The 20,654-nt window shown below is 37.5% G+C and overlaps 2 protein-coding genes across 3 annotated transcripts in view; one reads left to right on the forward strand and one right to left on the reverse strand.

Annotated features, from left to right (window-relative positions):
* The window catches only part of LOC137291773 (mitogen-activated protein kinase kinase kinase 1-like), a 45,578-nt gene extending 39,501 nt beyond the window's left edge, over positions 1-6,077 (reverse strand). For both annotated transcript variants that reach the window (XM_067823291.1, XM_067823290.1), the window contains exon 1: positions 5,644-6,077. In XM_067823291.1, the coding sequence (XP_067679392.1) occupies positions 5,644-5,849 (206 nt within the window). In that variant the 5' untranslated portion in view covers positions 5,850-6,077. The remainder of the gene's footprint in view (positions 1-5,643) is intronic.
* A 1,210-nt stretch (positions 6,078-7,287) lies between these two features.
* The window catches only part of LOC137290626 (uncharacterized), a 29,040-nt gene continuing 15,673 nt past the window's right edge, over positions 7,288-20,654 (forward strand). The window contains exons 1-2 of the mRNA XM_067821690.1: positions 7,288-7,514; positions 13,448-13,606. Coding sequence (XP_067677791.1) covers positions 13,532-13,606 — 75 coding nt within the window. The 5' untranslated portion in view covers positions 7,288-7,514; positions 13,448-13,531. The remainder of the gene's footprint in view (positions 7,515-13,447; positions 13,607-20,654) is intronic.

Below are 20,654 nucleotides of genomic sequence, written 5' to 3' on the forward strand. Positions count from 1 at the left end.
CAATTGGTCTGTTTCTTCCCATTTTTGTTGATGTGGCCCACACACCGACTTCTGTTGTTTTACGAAGAAGCCAAAAGTGAAAGTGTTCTTACATGTTAACTAAACTGATATTAAGTACTACTGATGGCCTATTTTTGATCAGTCTATTTTTATGAAATTCACTTTTAATCATTGTTAATTTAATATTGATCTTAACTGTTTAATAAGTGTGTTGAACAGATTTTCTATTTATTTAATCAAATTGAAGACCTATGTGTAAAGGAAAATAAAAAAAGGGTCGTCAATAAACTCTTGCTAAGACTTTGCATTGTATCAAGCTTTAGGGCCACCAAACCTTAGTAATTTGACATGTATTTTGATGATGAAATATTAAAAATGCAGTTGTTAAGTGAACAATGATATAAGTGAATTCCATCTCTGCAAATCTTTTCAACAGTATAACACTGATATGGGCATTTTAAACACATCCCATGGATTCACAAGCATTTGGTAAATTTTCATATCAATTTCAAAAGTAAATTGCAAACACAACTATTCAATGAGACAAATAAATATTAGCTTTCCACTTAATGTCCAACAGATTCATGATTGGGTTAGGTGGAAACTGTTTTGTTAAAAATTATTTATTTCACAAAGTTTTACCTATGCATGGATTTGTTTGAACAGCTGACGGCAGTTAGACGGATGAGCTACGAGAAGGTAAAAAACTGTTCCCGCATGCGCCAAATTATAGCTAGGTAAATATTTTCTTTAGCCACAGCTCATGAAACTTTGCCATAACTGCTATCACTGCAGTATACATAATCTTCCATTGACAGTATATTTCCAAAATCATCAGTTTTACTCCATCTGAAATTGAATTATGAACATACAAGATGTTCAGTAAACAGACTGAACACCTGAATGGTGTGTGTGTTGGCTAGATGAGTGAGACTTTAGACTTTTTGTGATGGCAATTTCGTGCCTCACTTAGGAAGTTTGGGTTTTAACGCCTGATTGGACTTAACCTGAAGAAATTACCAGAATCAATACTTTTCTCTGAAAGAGAAATCATAATATATCATGTTACATTTGACCACTTTCTAAATGGCACTGTGTATTCATAGCTTCCTGCAATGAGACCCCTTTCAGCTGTCAAATGCATAAACAAAGTGCCTGATCTTGACTTAACATTGTCAGAATTCCATTGTTGTGGAAAAGGTGGTGGCAGAGTGGGTTAGATTGCTGATTTTGTGTATTACTGAGAGGGTTGGTTCAAATCCTGGATGGTACTCAACACAAAGTCGTACTAAGACTCTGTCCTTCACCAATGAAAGAGCAAACCCAAAGAGACCACACTATATCTGAAAGAATGTGATACTATATTCCTACCTTACAATATATACCATGTTTCAGTGGCATTTTAGAAGTTGAGGTGTACAAATAGGACAAATTGTATGGATAACAACTTCTTTATTGTGTGATAGCGACGTTCTTGTCATGCTTGACAACAGTACAAGAATCTGCACCGAAACGTCGCTATCACACAATAAAGAAGTTGTTATCCATACAATTTGTCCTATTTGTATTAATATATACCATGTTTAACTTTAAGTATCCAGGATACAAATGAAATGAACAGGACATGAAATAATAATACCATTATTTTCCAAAATAGTCATTTCTTAACATATATCTTGCTTATCATGTTTCTTCAATCTGCAGTTGCGTCACTATCTATACCATGAAAGTCTGAGAACTCTGCCACAGTTATGACTTACCTGAGTATCTAAAATGATCAATGTAGCCTATATTTGTCAGCTTGTACAACATCATAGCAACAATATGTCCCACTGTTGAAATCATTATATGTACTTAAATAGCTTACAATGTTACATTAGTTTCATTTGAATAAAATTTGAAAACTTACATATTCCTCAGCAATATGTCCGGATAAAAGAGGAAGTGAAAATTGTGGCGATATCGTAATAATACAAATATCCTCTTACCCACTTTTCTTATATTTTCACATTTATGCAATAGGAAAATTATTCACAGAACTGAAGTTGGAACAGTGAAACAAATACAATGCATTAAGTTAGTATAACCAGCCCCTGTTTTTCTTGCTGCTACATTTAACCTGCATACCCCCAGGTAATATTAACCAATACCACTTGCCACTTGTATCTTTGACCCGTGAAGGTCCCAGGGTGGAATAGACCTTCAGCATTTCAGCAACCCATGCTTGCCATAATAGGCGACAATGCTTGTCGAAAGAGGTGCCTCTTTCGATGACTAATCTGATTGGGTGGTCAGGCTCCCTGACTTGGTTGGCACATGTCATCGGTTCCCGATTGCGCAGATCGATGCTCATGTTGTTGATCACTGAATTGTCTGGTCCAGACTCTATTATTTTCAGACCGCCGCCATACAGCTGGAATATTGCTGAGTGCGGCATAATGCTAAACTTGCTCACTCACTTGTATCTTTCCGCCAGACAGAGAGGATATGAGTTGTTGCGAATTGCTTTTTCAGCCTGAAACAGAATTATGGAACAATGGCATGTCGAGGTTATTCACACTAATCACAGTGACTTCCTTCGTCATTTTTTTCCCGTGAGGACAAGACCAGAAAGTCAGATGATTTTATTGCTCAGCGTGTTTTTAACGTAGGATTAGCACGAGTCAAATAGGCAACTAACTGCACATGATTTTTACCATTTGTGATTTTCAGTACAGGGCATATTTCATCAGTGAAATACCGGCAAATGGAAACACTGGATCAACAGCATAATCCATCATCCATCTGGGAACTGGTGACAGGTGTCAACCAAGTCAGCAAGCATAACCTCCCAATCCTGTTAGTCACCTCTTACCACAAGCATAATCACCTTTTGTGGCAAGTATAGGTTGTTGAAGATGTATTCTGTTCCGGATCTTCACAGGCAAGATATTAAAGCTGATGGACAGCCTCAAACAGCAAGCAGATCAAATGTTCAATAGGGGTGTTCAATTAGTTTGCTTACCTTGCTCCACCCATGAAAATAAAGTGATGGGAAGGTGTGAAAGTATCACTCAGCTGCCCATGAGCAAAGACAAAAATCAGTAATGTTAAGTTAAAAATTTACAAGATATACCAGGTTCTTCGAAATTAATTTGTGCTTTCAAAAAAACCCAACCAAACCAAAAACGATACCAATTGCAAAATACAAGCATAGCAACACAAAACACAAATGGAAATTTAAGGGTAAAGTGAACTCCTAGGTCATGTGTGGGGAATTGTTATGTTGTTTCAATGTAGCAATGCTACTTTCTCAACAACATGTTTCAGGGGAACTATGTCCCTTAGCATTATTTTCCGAGAGATTAATCACTGAAATAATAAAAGATCATAAGGCTGACATTTTAAAACAAGTGTTCGTCAGTAACATGTCAATGTTACCCGCTGCTAAAGAAGACTGAAATATTTATAACATATTCACTACTCTTTATTTTTCGCTCACACATAACATGCGTGAAATGACTGGTGTATGGATAATCAACCACCCAAAGTAGGCTGTCAAAAAACTGAGGACATTGGTTGCAATGTTTTATGGAACATTGTGTTAACATAAGTTCGAAAAGTAGACAAATTGTTGTAGTCATATTGAAAACAAGGTCAAGGTCAACAATTGGAGTCTGTGTAATCCCCCAATATTGGCTGTCACCAAATTTAAAGACATTCAATACAACAGTTCATGAGGTATCGTGTTAACAAGAGTTTGAAGAGTGGTCGAAGTTGCAGTGACCTTGAAATTGTGAAAATAAGGTCAAGGTCAACAAAATAGACTGGCGTCTGTGTAATCTCCCGATGTAGGCTGTCACCTAATTTAGACTGGGTTCAACAGTTCATGAGATATTGTGTTAACAAGGGACACAGTGACCTTGAAAATAAGGTGAAGGTCAACAAAATTGACTGGTGTCCGTCTAATTCTCAATGTAGGCTGTCACCAAATTTAAAGACACTGGGTTACAACAGTTAATGAGATACTGCGTTACAAGAAACGGGACGTTTGGATGTACATATGTACGTATGCAGCTGAATACCCTTGTTTCACATTGTGGCTGGGGACAATAAACTCAGAGGTTCAGAAAAGATTCAGCCCATGTGGTTAATGCACCCACTGTATTTTGGGGGAATGATTATTATGAAAGTTGAGTGGGTATCTTATTTCCCGTTACCCGCTGCTTTCAAACGTGGGAATCTCAGTGATTTTACTGGCCTAGGTATAGGTCATTGAGTAAGTTCACTAAGCAGGTGTGTATTGCCTTATGTCATACCTAGTCAAAACCAACTTAAAATATAATGAAATGATTTCACAAGACATCACTCATCCTAACACTAGCCCAATACTGACAGTACATCTTTATAGCAACTGATGTCTTTTTCATTACAAAAGCGATTTTTATAAATATATTTCGTTTGCATGTTTTAAACCTTTTGCGTATCTAACATTTCAAATATGTTATTGGTACGCAACTAGGGTTAAGTATTGCAGAGAATTTTCAGATTGCGATGCGAAAGCATATATTGCGATATGTATTGCAATATGCTGCAAGAAACTTTTTTCAACAATACATACTTATGATCTATTTAGATCTACAGCTTCATTCATAAAACAGAAAACACAACAAAATCACTATGCTTTTTTATGCGTTAATAAAAACTGTTAATCATGACAAAGTCATTAATGAGTAAATGTTTTAAATAATCAGCAAAACACTTGAAAAATCGAACATAAGTTGGCCCCTGGAGTGAAAAACGGAAATATCTGAAGATTTCTTTGCACATTTTATCTGGATACGCAACTTATCTGGGCCTCTGAATAAGAAAGGGGTGGTGGGGTAGCCTAATTTTTAAAGAGTTCGCTCGTCACACCGAAGGCCCAGGTTCAATTCCCCACATGGGTATGATGTGTGAAGCCCGTTTTCTGGTGTCACCCGCCATGATATTGCTGGAATATTGCTAAAAAAGCAGTGTAAAACTAAACTCACTCACACTCACTCTGAATAAGAAAACAAACTTGTGTGATAACCTCCTCGTATTAGAAGGAACATGCATAAAAACAATGCACATCTGCAACTGTTTTTAACACTATGGTTAAATATATTATTTTTATTAACACTGAATTTTAACAAAGTGATCTTAGCCCTAAAATGGGGCAACTACAATATACCACATATTTTCAACTCGGTACAAATACACTTATAAGTTCATTTTCATAAATAGTTTGTAATTATGTTTTTTGACGGGGTGGTAAGAAGTTGATTTAAAAAAGACATACGTGAACTTTTGTCTGATTCAGCAATTAGTCTTGCAATAAGTAACAGTATGTATGAACCGTGTACATAGAGACTGTCATTCTTGAACTGATACGCTGTAAAATACACAACATGACTCTGTCAACACGCGTGGGCTTGCATGATTTAAAAAGACAACAGTGTCCACCATGACTGCGATGACAATGGACGGAGACAATTTCTTCAGTTGCGATCAATAATGACAGTGGATGCAACGTGCTCCTCTGGCATCGGCGCCATCTTCTGACAGTTCTATAGAAAATCAGATTAGGTGCCGCGCTAAAAATAGATCTAAGACAAGATGGATTTGGGCAATCTTTCCTACCTCTCCGAAGGGCTGGTGGGGTTGAGATCCTCTTCAGTCGCCTCGTCTTCTCCATCTTTACTTCGACTTTTAACGGGTTTCAGACGTTGCCTCCAATTGTGAGGGCCCTGGAAATCGCCATCCTCCTCCCCCAAACTGCCAGGGTCGCCAGTAGCAGCCCCATAATCCGAATCAGGCAGCGAAGTTGAGTTGGCGGGGGAGGCCATGATGAGTTCTCGAAGATGTCATGTACATCCCACTTCTAAAATGCGAAATTCTTTCTGACTGACAGCTTTAGATTTATGGTCCTGGGGTTTTCAGAAAGATTACATTCAAATTTAGCTTACAAATGTTGTTTTCCATGCGATTGATGTTACACGACCACAGATTTCCTAATCCAAAAATCTTCTTCCGGCGGGAATGTTCTTGTGATGGTATGTTTATGCAGCCTCGTTCTCAGCAGGGGAATTTTTAGAAATACTACCATGGAAAAACTAGTTTTGTTTTATGTGGTCTCGAAAGGCGTCTGATGAAAATATGTCATGTTTATACGTATTATCTATTGATTGGATACATATTTACACTGTTCATTTAAAAACCCTATCACCATATGGTTCAAATGGATGCAGAGGCAGAGAGGTAGACAAGTGGTTAAGGCATTCGATTTTTACGATGAAGGCACGGGTTCCATTCCCCAAATGAGGATGATAGGTTAAACACATTCTGTTATCCCCCTGAGGATAGTGCTGGATGATTTCCAACAGCAGCGTAAAATATACTCATCTTCTCAACATGGTATTCTCTCAAACGTTGTCGTGATGTCGCCAGTTATTCACCTGCACGCACTGTTATCTGTGACATAAATTATCACTTACTTACATGCAATTGGAGTGTTTTCTTTGTATTGTAATGTAAGAGAAATTAGCAAAATTTATATTTCTGTGCTGCCTGGAAGAAGAAGATGATGACAATAACTACGATAAGAAGACCAGCACACGGTGGCACACATGCACACGCTGTAACGGGTAATGAGTTCAAATCTATCGACACCATCATAGTTTGTGTGATCTTAATTGCCAGTGCCAGTGGTCAAGTTTAAGAACATTTGGAATATATGAATCGACTGGCAGGTTTTTCAAATGAACTATGTCTATATGATATTCAAATGTCATTCACCACGAGTAGCTGAAAATGTTTTGAAAACGATCTCCTTTGAAAAAGATATTTGGTTTTATACGGAACAATGTACTGTTTGTAACAAGATTATCTCTCTTGAATCATTATCAAAACGCTGAAACTAATAAGAAACGATCACTTGTAGGATCTGCACTAGAAGTAATATTTTATATATCTCCGTTTTCGATAACATTATGAAAGGGGTTTTCTATGAAATCATTGGTTTCTTAATATCACTTAAAGACCATACGATACGTTTTAAGAATGGAACTAGTTGTCTAACAAGTAGCAGTGAAATTGGTCTCGCTGTGAATCGTGCTATTTTAAGACATGAGCAGGTGCTTGGCAGACTTCGTCATTGGATCTTTCGAAAGCCGTACAGAAGCGCGTCTGTTTTCCAAAACAAGAAGAGGCATCATATGCCTTTTTTATGTGGATAGTGTAATCCAAAGGTGCGATGGAAGGTTGACTGGCGGGGCGTTGCGCTGTCAATGATATTGCTAGCTGTCAGAAATCGTATCTGGCGCCTTCTACTTGATCACACGGAAGCCGGGTCATTTGTTGTTGTTGACAACAAGGTCACATGTCACTTATAGCTGGTCACTTTCATGGCCGAGCAGACAAAATTTGAACTACTGTTTTAGCCACCGAATTTTAATTGTTATAACAATTAACAGACATTTTTACCTGGATCAACACGGGGAGTGCATAGACAGGTAGGGACATGTGTATGTCGTTAATTACACGTCGACAATGTGAAAGAAGTTTCGCGAGTTAAGTTTGCAAACTTTTCTTGATGGAAGTTGATCGCCCATAGAAATACGTACGTGCAGAAAGCAGTTAGCATGTCTTGGCCAGACTTTTGTTCAGTTCAGATTAGTTTGCCTTTTGATCTTGACAAGATAGTTAAATACAGAGGCATATTATGACTACGTATGTGATGTTTAATCATTTTAAAGTTCTATCAGGCAATACATGCACGTAATTTTTTAGTGTGTCACTGTGTGTTTATTTTAAAATATATCATACAGCTATATAATGGGTGCCATGCTACTCATACGTTGGGTGTTTTTATTTAGTAACATGAACTTATTTGTAAGTCTAACTATAAGGTGAGAATTAGGGAGTTGTCAGCAACAGTGTACATTTGTGATTTTTTTGTACATTAATTAGTCTCAGTAAGTGAAGTCAATCCCAAATGTAAATGGTTGTAATTGTGAAAATATATAGATAAATATCTTGACATTTTTTATCATAAAACTTTGTAACATTTATACAGATGAATAATATTTCAAGATAATATTTTGATTAATTATACAAAAATATGTTCACTCCAAATCAAATCTTTTAAATGAAACTTGGATATGACCCACATTTGTTGCATTTTGGTTCAGTTACATTTTCATTCGTTTCACAATATTTATTTTTATGTATAATTAAATATGATTACAGCAATTTGCTGATTTGCTTTATGTTTGTTACTTGTTTTGCTGTTAATCAGTTCTATAATGTGTAAGCTTTCCTCCTGCATGTGCAAACATAGCCAGAATATTGCTGAGTTCAGTGTTAAACAACAAACCAACCAAACATTATCTGTTGACCGAGAATGGTATTCATTGCCAACTTCAGTGTCTCCAGTACTGGTCACTGCACTGCGTATCATTAGGGAATGTTTTGTCGGAATGTTGCCTTTTGACGGACGTATTAGTTCATAAATTGTATTTCTTTTCCGCATGAATACTGTCAGCAAAATTAAATGGTCCACCTTTACAAGTGATCCATTACACAGTTCCTCTTATCTGCCATGCAATGTCACTGGATTATGTTGAAGTCCATTACTGGTGTCCTTAGATGTGATGTTGCTTGAGAATTGCTAAAAGCTTCATAAAACCAAAAACACTTGACCACTTTCTAAGTGTTGACCTGTGAAGATCTGGGGTAGGATAGGCCTTCAGCAACCAATGCTTGCCATAAAAGGCGACTCTGCTTATAGTAAGAGGTGACTAACGGGATCGGGTGGTCAGGCTTGCTGACTTGGTTGACACATGTCATTGGTTCCCAATTGCACAGATCGATGCTCATGCTGTTGATCACTTGATTGTGTGGTCCAGACTCAATGATTTACAGACTGCCACCATATAGCTGTAATATTGCTGAGTGTGGCGTAAAACTGAATTCACTCACCCACTTCTAAGTGGCACTGTGTATTCATAGCTTTCCACAGTGGGAACCCTGCCAATTCGCTCGTGGTACAAGAGGCACATGATCTGGACTACCAGTTCTCCTACATATATTTTTTTGGAAGCTGTTGTGGCTGAGTGGGTTAGATGGCTGATTTTGTATGTTGGCAAATAGGTGCCTCTGTCAGAGTGTGGGTTTGAATCCCAGATGGGACCCAATGTTAGAAATAATACAAGAATCTGTACTTTACTTTGAAAGTTTAATCCCAAATATGCTTTGTTTTGTTTGGCCACCTTCCAAATGGTGTGGTGTTAAAAAAATCGACCTTTTTCAATTTTTTCCTTCTTATCAATGATTCACCCGAGAGACATTACAGGAAAAGACTGATTTGATACATGGCATTTATGCCAATGAAACTGCTGCTATGATCTTGTGACAATAAAAGTTACCTGCACAAGTTGCAACCATGACAAAGTTACTTGCTGTAACAATACCCATACCCGTGTTAACATGGATGGCCCTAGTCAGGTACACTGAACCTACTCTTAGACGACGAATCCCTACGAAATATGTTATGTTTAGGAATACACTTTCTGCTCAGGTCTTGTTTTATCCCCTTTTTGCTGGGCACTGGGGAGGATGTAAACAATTACCATTCTTTATGTCTGTAGGTTTGATGTGAACAGAGGGAAATACATACACACTGATCTATGGTGGAGACTTGTTAAAATACAAAAGACTTGAATATTGGATGACAATGGTATAAAAGGTCAGGAGATGAATGTATCAGTTAGGAATTCTTCAAGAGCTATGACAGCCCTGTTTCAGTGTTGTTTACGTGGAACATTTAAGGATGACTAATATAATTTTCCAGCAATAATGTGTGTAGTGAGATATCACACAACACAAACTTGGCACACACAATAAATTCCTATGTAACACATTCCTAGATTTTGACTAAACTGTATTTCGCAATTCTGGTCTATATATGCGATTATGACCAGTTTTCTAATCAAGCGCTGGCACTGGCAATGGAATTGATCCTGCAAATGTGGAACTGGCCTAGCAGAGTGATAAATCATCATTATTCTCCCCATTTCCTAGAAGCTGACAGGTACCTTTGTAAACTTATCTGTAACCACAGGCAATGTTAACTGTTTTTCAACTCCTGAGTATTTCTGACCTGTTCCGAGTGCAAACTATATTGCAGAACTGAATAGAAGCCTAGATAAGAGACAGGTCGTAATCTGTTGCCTTGACTCCTGGTGTGGTAAGCTCTCTGGTCGGTGATATGTGACACCAGAAGGAGAGCCAACTGCTGGCTTGTATATTGGAATCGGATCATAACTCTCGCTCAGAGCCTCACCTGGTTTGGTAATCTCTTAAAGCTATTTTGACTGTCACTGACAGCATTAAGAGGTTTACACGCTACCAGCGTGCACTTGAAGGGAGTCTTGGTGCATTGCAAGCAGCGCTGGAAGTCAATGGAGGTCACAAGTGAAATTAAGCTTTTAAACATAAACGTTCAGTTTAACTTAGTTTTAATATTGACAGAATATAAAGATATGTTGTAAGTGTGTCACTCCCTGTGCACAAAGTAAAAAATAAGAACATAATTTATAGAGATGTCACAAGCTGTTTAGATAGAGTTTTACTCTCCTTGAGTTACAGTGAGGGGGCTGTGGATTAGTCTAGTGGTTAAAGCATTTGATAGTCACACTGAAGATCTTGGTCGATTCTCATAAAGGGTAGAGTGTATGAAGTCCATTTCTGGTGTCCTTCGATGTGATATTGCTTGATTATTGCTATAAAAGCAACGTAAAACTAAACTGACTCACTCATTTTATTGGGTTAACAAGACCTTGCCTGGAGGACCTATGAGACATCAGTGTCATTAAAACTCATTAAAATACTACATTTAAGTACTAAATTAAAGTACTGCATTAAAATACTACATTGAAATACATGTACCATATTAAAATACAACATTAATGTATGACAATAAGGTACTGCATGATAGTCCTGAAATGTTATCAGTCCAGTATGCACAGAATGTACCCAGTATTATTCTGTTACCCATTCTTCTTAACTATGATAGTTCAAGTATCTCTCTCACTCTCAAGACTATACCCCACCACTAACCATTTATGCACAGAGACAGCACTTCCTTTCCCCCTCACTTTTAACTGAAATCATTATTTCCCTGTCCTATGAACACATATTATACGTCCTGCTCCAAATTGACATACACACTCTCCTCCTCTTCCTTGTCTGTCTATATATGTATAGATGGTTGTAATGTGTGTATTGTTACTGTATGATGTTTGTTCATACTCATAGATTCCCTTGCGTACAGCAGCTGCTTCCTTAATGAAGATATATATGTCCACGTCATATTTATGCTTATCAGCTTCTTGAAACTGTCTTGAAATACTGTCATATGAGTCTTTCTCATAACATGCATATGCTTAAACTATGAATTTCAAAGGATTTAAGGTCGACATACAGAATTCTCCTGGTGGAGGCACCCAGCTGAGACAGTGTTTGGTATTGCTGTTCCTTGAACACAAATACCACCAAGAATTAGTCATTCATGTCATAAGCTGATCACAACTGTGATGTCAGAGGCTTACGTTTGTAAACCAATTACTGGATCACTGCCTGACTGCCAGGAACCGTAGCCTAGGTGCTTGGATTTCCTTTGGTGATTTGATAATGTTTGATAGTTTGTGTAGAAACATGATAAATTACAAGACTTGTGAAGGAAGAGAGGTCCAGGATATGTGAGAGGAACATACTTGTTTCTATGGTGAGGCCTTTCCTTAAGGTGATTAACATGAATTATATATGAAGTACACAGCAACTGCTAAACTAATCCATAGCTGGGTCAGTAAGCTGTGGAAGTGGATCCACGACTATCAGGCATATGTATATATGTGGAAATAGTCCTGTTCAACAAGAAAATTAGGTTTCAGCTGAGAAGGGTTAATTGTGGGGTGTACTGATAATCTGATGGTATTACAACACCTGCGTCACTATGATTGGAGAAAACTTGCAGTGTTAGAATAAAGTGATTAAACTTGAGAGACATAGTTGTGGGATTACAAACTGAAAAACTTACCCTCATTGAAGTAATCATGCCGGAGTTAATGCCCTGTCATGTTTCTTGTCTGTTTTGTGAACTTGAGATTTCTTCAACTCCATTTTGAATTTGATTTTAGCTGCAGTACAGCATGCCCGCTTGGTGTAAGAATGATGGTGACTTTTTGTTATTGACAAACCTAGGAAGATAATCAGAGCTTATGGATTCGAGCTTGTGATCCAGGGTTCAAAATTAACATCAGTCCTTATGCCAAAAGCTAAAAAAAAAACCACTCAGACCCGCAGCTTTTGATCAGAGTCTGCAGGTCCTCATGGCCAACAGCTTTTTCATGCGAACTGATTTCCATTCATACCTAAAAATATTTCCGTATTAAAATAAGGGCCTACACATTCTGATCAGGACTTAAATCTAGCTGGTCAACATCATACAGTTTATCAGTCTTTGCCGAGCACTCTGTCACTATATGTGAATATGGCTTATATAATTTTTACTAGATTTAAGTGATGTAAAGTGGACTTTCAACTTTTGACTTTGACTAGAGCAAACAGACCTTAACAAGACTCAGGCTACAGAATTGTGGATGAAGTCAACTTTGTTAAGTTGAGGTTCATTTTTGTTTTGTCAGCATGATCAATGACTGTTTACAGGAATCTTACACACACATATTTGTTATTACTGATTGCCCTAACAGTTAATTTGGCAAAATAGTTCAAAACATATAAGTGATATTCCCCTGGGTTTTCAGTCTTAAAATCGGTAAAACGTGCATGTGAACACTAATTGTACAAAGTAGTGCAATAAACTTGGATCAGGAGATCATTTGAATAGATATTGTTTGTTTTTGAGCAGTGAATGAGATACGAATAGTATAATTGTTATCTGTTATCTGTATAGAGTAAGGGCAAAATCATATTTAACCTGTTCTCTTGTTCCACTGATGAGCATACATTGTTCCTGACACTGTATGTTATATTCGTTTAGTGTATCTATTTTCATAACATGAAAGGATGTGGTATATTAAGTTTGTTTTCCCCTTAAGGTAACTTTAAAGCATTAGGTATGACAATATGAGCATCATCATAAACATATGTTATAAATTTACTTTACCAATTATTTATCCAAATTATATTTTTTTGTTCCTATATTCTTCAGCAAATTATGCTAATAGTATCTCTTAAGTGACGTGTAGCGGTTTTGCTTCTCAAAAGCAAAATTTGTAATTCGATTATAATGTCAGAAGTGAGGATATGTATGTGAAATTGAAGCATCAAGGACATGTGCACTAAAAACAACCCACACCACAAACCCATTCTAGCCAGACTTATATATCACCCATGTTTTATTAATGCCATCTTTTCCTTTTAGGCTTGTGTGTGATGTGAGTGATGCAGTGCTGCTCGACCTCTTACACTTGAGCAGCAGCGTCTGTGACAGCTTGTCAGCTTCATCATGACGACTCGGTGCTTGATGGCGTTTGATTATGCTGACTGGCATGCACACAACGTGCTACAGAAACAGTCCCAGGTAAGATGGAATGATGCTGGGTCAAGTTCTTCATCTGACTTGCAATGTCAGGATGTGTACAGAACTGGAGATGATTGCTTCCCTGAGCCTCCTTGATTTATGTACCAAGAGGTGACAATGAGATATTTATCAATATCATAGACACTCCTCAATCTCTTCTGTGTTCTAGGTTCCAGCTGAGAAGGGCATGGAGTTATATTTCTCAGGGTGCTCTATGACATATGTTACCGGAAATAAGTTAAGGGACACCTGATTCTTTCATATTACTGTAGTTTAAATTAAATCTGTCCTATTGTAAACTGGAACAATTAGGGGTTCTTTGACTTCCTATATAAACCTAAAGTGCGCTTCTCACTATATATTAGGTCATCTCTTGTTTTCCCACAATAACCGCATTTAAGGGTTTTGTTTTGGAGGGACAGGTTTTACTTTTTGTTAGTAAGACCGCTTCCCAGGGTTTGCTTTTCCTAACTATATATATGAACATCAACATTCAAATGGCACATGAGTGTTTGAAATCAATTGAAAAATTCAGATTTTTCAAGATTAACCTCACTGTACAAAGATTTTCAAAAGTGGGATTGGAACCGCAATTCTCTCATCTGTAGGCAGACGCTCCACCACACGGCCACCAGGCTGACGAATATGGAGGGGTTAAATTATCTGTTTGTGGTTACTCCGTTTAAATTGATTTTATGCGTGCTTCAGTTATTGTTATGTAGCTTCATTAAATGCTCATCTACATTGTAATTACCCATCACTGACGGGCTATGTATGTTAGAAAAAACACTTCTCCTCAGTTTTGGAAGACAATGTAAAACCATTGGGGTGGGGAAATCCCTAGATGCTCTGCCCCTCAGGATTTCTCTCCCCCTCCGATTTTACATTGTCTAGCAAAACCTCAGAGGTGTGTTTTCTCCTATACTTATGCTTGTGTTAGATACTCCTTTTCATCTGTATCATTTTTTTCAATTCTTTATTAAGCCACAGCAATTTTATATGTTGTTTTACAGACATTTTTCCTCACAAAACCTAAAGGCAGGAGGGAAGTTTTTTCTTTGTCAAAGTAATATTTTTTTAAGTGCAAAAAGTATTTTACATTTGGTAATGTATGATGTGTATATGGAGGTCAAGAAACAATCCAAAAACATTTCTTGTAAGTTTACATATTTTAGCAAATAAAAACCTGAGGATTTTATATTATGAGTGGAGAAAATAGACTTCTTTTTGTTTTCCATATTCTTGAAAAAATGAATGCAACAAGACAAGAAATAAAATGGGTCTGATCTTATGGAAATAATATAGGTCCTTAGCACATAACTACAAAATGCAACAATCTTTGTCATGCTTATGCAACATTGTTATTTTCACCATTCAACGGTTGAACCTTCATGGTGCAGCATATGATTTTCAGTTGAAGATATTAATACCTTGAACATCATGCACCTGTAAATACTATTTTAGCATTAAATGTAAAGAAAAGTTGGAATGTAACAGAAAAATATGTGTTTAAGTGGTTTATTAGCAAGGACTTCTTACTGTGACTTCAAGGAAAATTATATTTATTTTGATCGCAACCAAATAATATCAATTAAGCATATATGCATGATTACAAACCTCTTTGCAACCCTGTCATATTTGCACAAACATTCCCATGTACTTTCAAACACCAACTAAAAGTTTACATCCAGCAGTTTAATCACATCTTGGGTTTACCTGAAGCAAAAACCTTGTAACTATTTATTCCGTTTCAAGATAATTACCACTTTGGTAGCGCCAAAGTTCTCTCCAGACATAAACACAGAAAAAAGTATTCATTGCAAGGTTTGTTACCTCCACCCAAACCAATAAATTGGCGCCCGAAGATCTCTATTACTATGGCAACATGCCAGTTTCCTGGTAAAGGTGTGTCTTGGTTTGTGTAGCTGTGTAGACACTGTATACTGACAGCTCTGACATCGGGAACCGGAACACAATAGCATCATTCCACAACCCCCCTGGGGGGAGACCCACAGAGCTATCTGTTACCCCTATCTATCCCAGCCTCCACTACGATCAAATGACATCTCAAATACTTTCCTGCTCCGTTACACAAATAGACTAACGGTGATATCTGTGTAATCTTTTAATATGCAGTTCATGTGTTCATTTCTCTTTTATGACTTTTATGTCTATTTCACCAACCTAGACTTCCCTATGTCACACTAGACGCAACAACTGAATTATTAATGATTTATTTTGACATTTCTGTTTTATGATTTTTATGTCGATATCAGCTAACTAGACTTTCCTGTGCAATACTATGCAGCAACCTCTAAATTATTCATGACAACTGTATGAAACCTTGGTGCTGTTGTACAAAGCAATCTGAGGGCAAGGGTGATCATAACTGCAAGAACTTAACATAGACTTGCAACAGATGTAGCACTGTGGTTGTCATGTACAAACTCGCCCTTGTGGAGGGGTAGCCTAATGGTTTCAGCATTCATTCGTTATGCCGGAGACGTGGGTTCGATACCCCATATGGATACAATGTGTGAACCCTTTTCTGGTGTCAACCCTGCCATAATCATAATTGCTGGGTTGTTGTTTAAAGTGGCGTAAAACTCAACTCGCTCACTGGTTGGTAAATATTCTCTTAAATATTTCCTATGAAGTATTTCTCATCACGTTTATGCATTTATGCTTGTCATATAACTGAGGTATAGACATAATCCAAATGTTGACATATATTAGGTGTATGTCTGTTTGGTACTTTTGATATTGAGCTACTGTTGCATTCTCATCCCTGGCTGTTATTCGCTTGTTCAAACTACTCTGTCATTCTCTGTTGTTGGGTAGCCAAGTGGTGAAAGTATTCACTCATCAGTTAGGGTTCATTTCCTTATATGGATGATCTGCCCAGTGTATGAAATAATTTTTCAGGATCGGTAGTAAATCGGGCTAGGAAGTGTTAAAAGTTACTTGCCTGAATGAAAATTTACTAGCCAAACTAAATAAAGATACAAAAAGTACTCAGAAGTAGTTACTTATTATTTCTTTCATAAAGTTCAAATGGTGACAAGCACTCTGTTATTCATTCAGGATGAAAATGATACCATGGCACCATTTGCAAATGAGAACTGAAAATTGACACTAGCATGGCCAAGCACTAAAAACCCTGAATATGTTGATTGCCTGTTTTGGATTTCTATCTCTTTGGGGAAATTGTAAGAAGCCACATTAGAGTGTTCCCAACAATGATATTGCTGGAATTTTGCCAAAAGTGATGGAGAACTGTTATAAGGAGTACTCACTCACTCACTCACTCACTCACTCACTCACTCACTCACTCACTCACTCACTCACTCACTCACTCACTCACTCACTCACTCACTCACTCACTCACTCACTCACTCACTCACAAAACGTGGTTATGAACTAGGCCATCATAGCTTTAGGATTTGATTCCAACAAAATATGGAGGCATATATTTATATACACACAGAAATGTCATGCTGTGTTATGTATTTTTCCAAGGAGAATGTAGCCAGTAAGAGCCACTAGGAAAATAAAGAAATATAAGGTAGTGTACTCTCGTAGTGGAAAAAATTAAATATTTCAAAATTAGACAGGGATTTAATGTTGGTAGCATTCATATAAGTAATATTTCCTCTGATAATCCCTGTGGTAGTGGTGATGTAACCATGGCAACTAAGAGTTAAGAATTATCTGTTTCCGCCAGCCATCGAGACTCATTGAGAGATATCTGATAATGCCAGGTATTACCTGGTATCAGCCCAACAAAATACCCCAGCAATACCAACACCTTTCCCATGTTGACAAACTATTTAACTGAATCACATTAAAGACGTTGAAATCCAAGAATATCCACATGTCATTACAATAGCTTCTGTGAGTTGGATAAATATTGTATATTCCATGGCAGACCTGCTAGACGAGATCAAACAGGACACATATTCTCTTAACTGTATGTTTCTGGGAGTGTGATAGGAGGTGAATGGAGGCAATTGGCCATATCTGCAGTGTGAGATTACCAGATGAGTAGGGTTACCCAGTCTTCTGAGGAGCAGCCCCAGGGGGTAGGGGGCACCTGTCAGTGTGGGGTGCTGACAGAAACATGGTTAGTTGTGAGGAGGACAGTATAAAGTTGAGGGCACTGTTGTGTTTGCATGCAGGTATGGAACAGTGTATGAAGACTGAGCTAGATAGGTTACATACATCTCCTGACTTAAACGGGAACAGTATCTGGTGTATTTCAAGGATTCAATAAGGACAGGTATTGCGTGTAAGACATTCTAATCAAATCATTTGTGACTCAGTCTTAGACAACCTAAAGTCTATGTCAAAGAGGTTTAATTTACAAATCTTATTATCAAATTTTAGCTATATTTTCAGTAGATTTTACTCTCAGATTATGGACATCTGTATGCTGATCTGAGAAGTTTTGTTGAAATTTAATTAGACTGAGATTTCATAGGACTACACCTTGTGTAGGCTGTGAGTGAACAGTCAACATCCCATGACAATTAATTACGTCTGCTGATCTTGATGAATTTTGCCTTGTATCAGGTGGAGCAGTGAGTAGCCTTGTCATGCTGAAAAGCGGAGTTCGATTCCCCACATGGGTACAGCGTGTGAAGCCCATTTTTGATGTATCCCATGATGGTGTAAAACTAAAGTCACTCATCCTTGTATCAGTTCCATTTTTCATTAAGTCAGGTATTTTCACCTTAATGAATGCTGTGCTCATTAAAACCCTTATCAATGTAATATAAAGCCACAGTTAGGTCACAGTTTTGCCGCTTGTGCATTGGAAATATACTTAAAACAATATTTCTTCTAATCATGTTTTTTTCTTTATTCTGATTAAGCTATTTTATTACTACACAGGAAATATAGGTTGGTTGATATCTTCTTGGTGAATATCCATGAATATATCCAGAAAATGAAATAGTTTTTTTTTTATCACAACACCTTGCAGACCATTGTGATGCTTCTGCTGTCATGTCATTGAAACAAATAAATGAGGCTTTGGTCAGTTGTATTTGCTTACTTAAGACATTGGTTAATTCTGTTCAAACACTTACAAAGTTGAAAGAGTGAATATTGATGATTCATAGCATATCACACTGCATCTTCTTTGCTCAAGGGCAGTTGGGTAGCCAAGTGTTTAAAGACCTGGGTTTGAGTCCCCACGTGGGTACAATGAGTGAAGCCCATTTCTGGTGTCCCCTGCCTTGATTTTACTGGAATATTGCTAAAAGCGGCACAAAACTCAACACACTCACTCACAAACTCTTTGCTCAGATATATCAAGAGATGTAAAAGTATCGTCATCAAACCCAATTAATATTCAGTTTATAACTTGTATCAACCTTCTTCTTATTTTTATCATGGAGGACATGTTTGAGATTTTCAGTCTCTCAAGAAACTCCATTGTCTGGATGTATGTTTACAAAGCATATGTAATGTAATACATAATACCCAATCCTTAGTCACTGGTGCAGTGTGTGGTCTGTCTTGATTTCCAAGTTCCTGGTCCTACTCGAGACCTCGTTGAGCTTCACACAGAAACTCCCATGAGGAACAACATAAGCCTGCTGAGCACCAAAACCCATTCCAGATAGTCTGTTTCCTGTCCATAGTGCTGAGAATGTTTTTATGTGCAGAACAAAATTTTATTGCCTGTGTTTCCAGTGTTTTTCATTTAATCGTTGCACCCTTTCAGAATTGGGGTCGTTTAACCAGGGTATGAAACGCCCAAAGGTTTCAGCCAGGACCACAGGGCTGCTGAGATGTAAAACTTGCCCAACCCAACCAAAAAGTACCTGCCCACAAAAATACTAATTTACTTTCTATAATTAAATTAAAACTTTTAAAATAATAATGATTTAAAACTTAACCCGACTGTCAGGCGGGAGTATTTGGTAATCCGGCAGTCTTGTGTTGAAAATAGCCTACCCTGGGCAGTCGGGCAGGCAGGTATTTTGAAAGCTGATTTAACCTAAAAGTATCTGAAGAGATGCAGACACATTGTCACTGTTAAGCTTTTGGATCAGTATGTCAATGCAAATCAAATATGACATGGGTCCTTAAGGATTAGTATGTAAGGATGAAAGGAACTTGCAGCTTTCTTAAGGTATCATGAAACTTGGCTCAAAAGATCATGTGTATTGTTGTGTTTGTGAAGATATGGGTTAGAACTGGTCTTCAGCAACCTCTGCTTGTTGTTAGAGGCGACTAACGGGATCGGATGGGAACAGTGAAACAAATCCATTTGTTGAACGTGCTGAGTGTTAACTTTGTCCAGCCCCACCTGTTTTCTGAGTTTCATTTAGTGTGCATATCCCCATGTAATACAAGCCAATAATTATAGCCATTTGAACCTATGATTGTTTGTTAACAACTTTTAACCTAAGTTGAATAAGATTCTGAGATTCAAATTTTCAATTGGCATGGTAAAATTAGGAGGATTTGCAATCTTTATTTCACTTTATTTGATTTACTTTTTCCTTAAAAGTGAAATTCTTCGGTACATTTTGACGGCAAGCTCAGACTTTAGCTAAGGGACTGTTCATAATTTATGGCTTGGGGTGGTTGTGATGATCATAAGGTGGGGTCACCCATTTTGTTCTGTGGAGGTAGAGGGATCTTAAATTTTGTTCACATGCACTAATGGCAGCAATTTGTATCTTAAATATTTAGAAATAATGCTTGAACATTGTGGGAAAGGGAAGGGCCGCCTTTATTTTGTACATGACATGCAAGGGGTCATCAACAATGTACATGCTTATCCCTAGAAATCATCATCACCCCCCAACCCCCAGGCCACACATTATGAATGGTCCCAAACATTGTTTCAGTAGAACAAATACTTTATATTCTATCATTTTATTCAGTTCCTGTCCGTAGAAGAACTGGAAGTGTTGGGAATGGCTCCAGAATTATAGACCTCACATACTACTGATCACTGAAGACTACAATCACTGACTTGTCCTCACCACTGTTTACAAGTCCAGGGCTAGTAGATTAGAGTGAATTTCAA

Source organism: Haliotis asinina, chromosome 7 (genome assembly GCF_037392515.1).
Source record: "Haliotis asinina isolate JCU_RB_2024 chromosome 7, JCU_Hal_asi_v2, whole genome shotgun sequence".
Classification (NCBI taxonomy): domain Eukaryota; kingdom Metazoa; phylum Mollusca; class Gastropoda; order Lepetellida; family Haliotidae; genus Haliotis; species Haliotis asinina.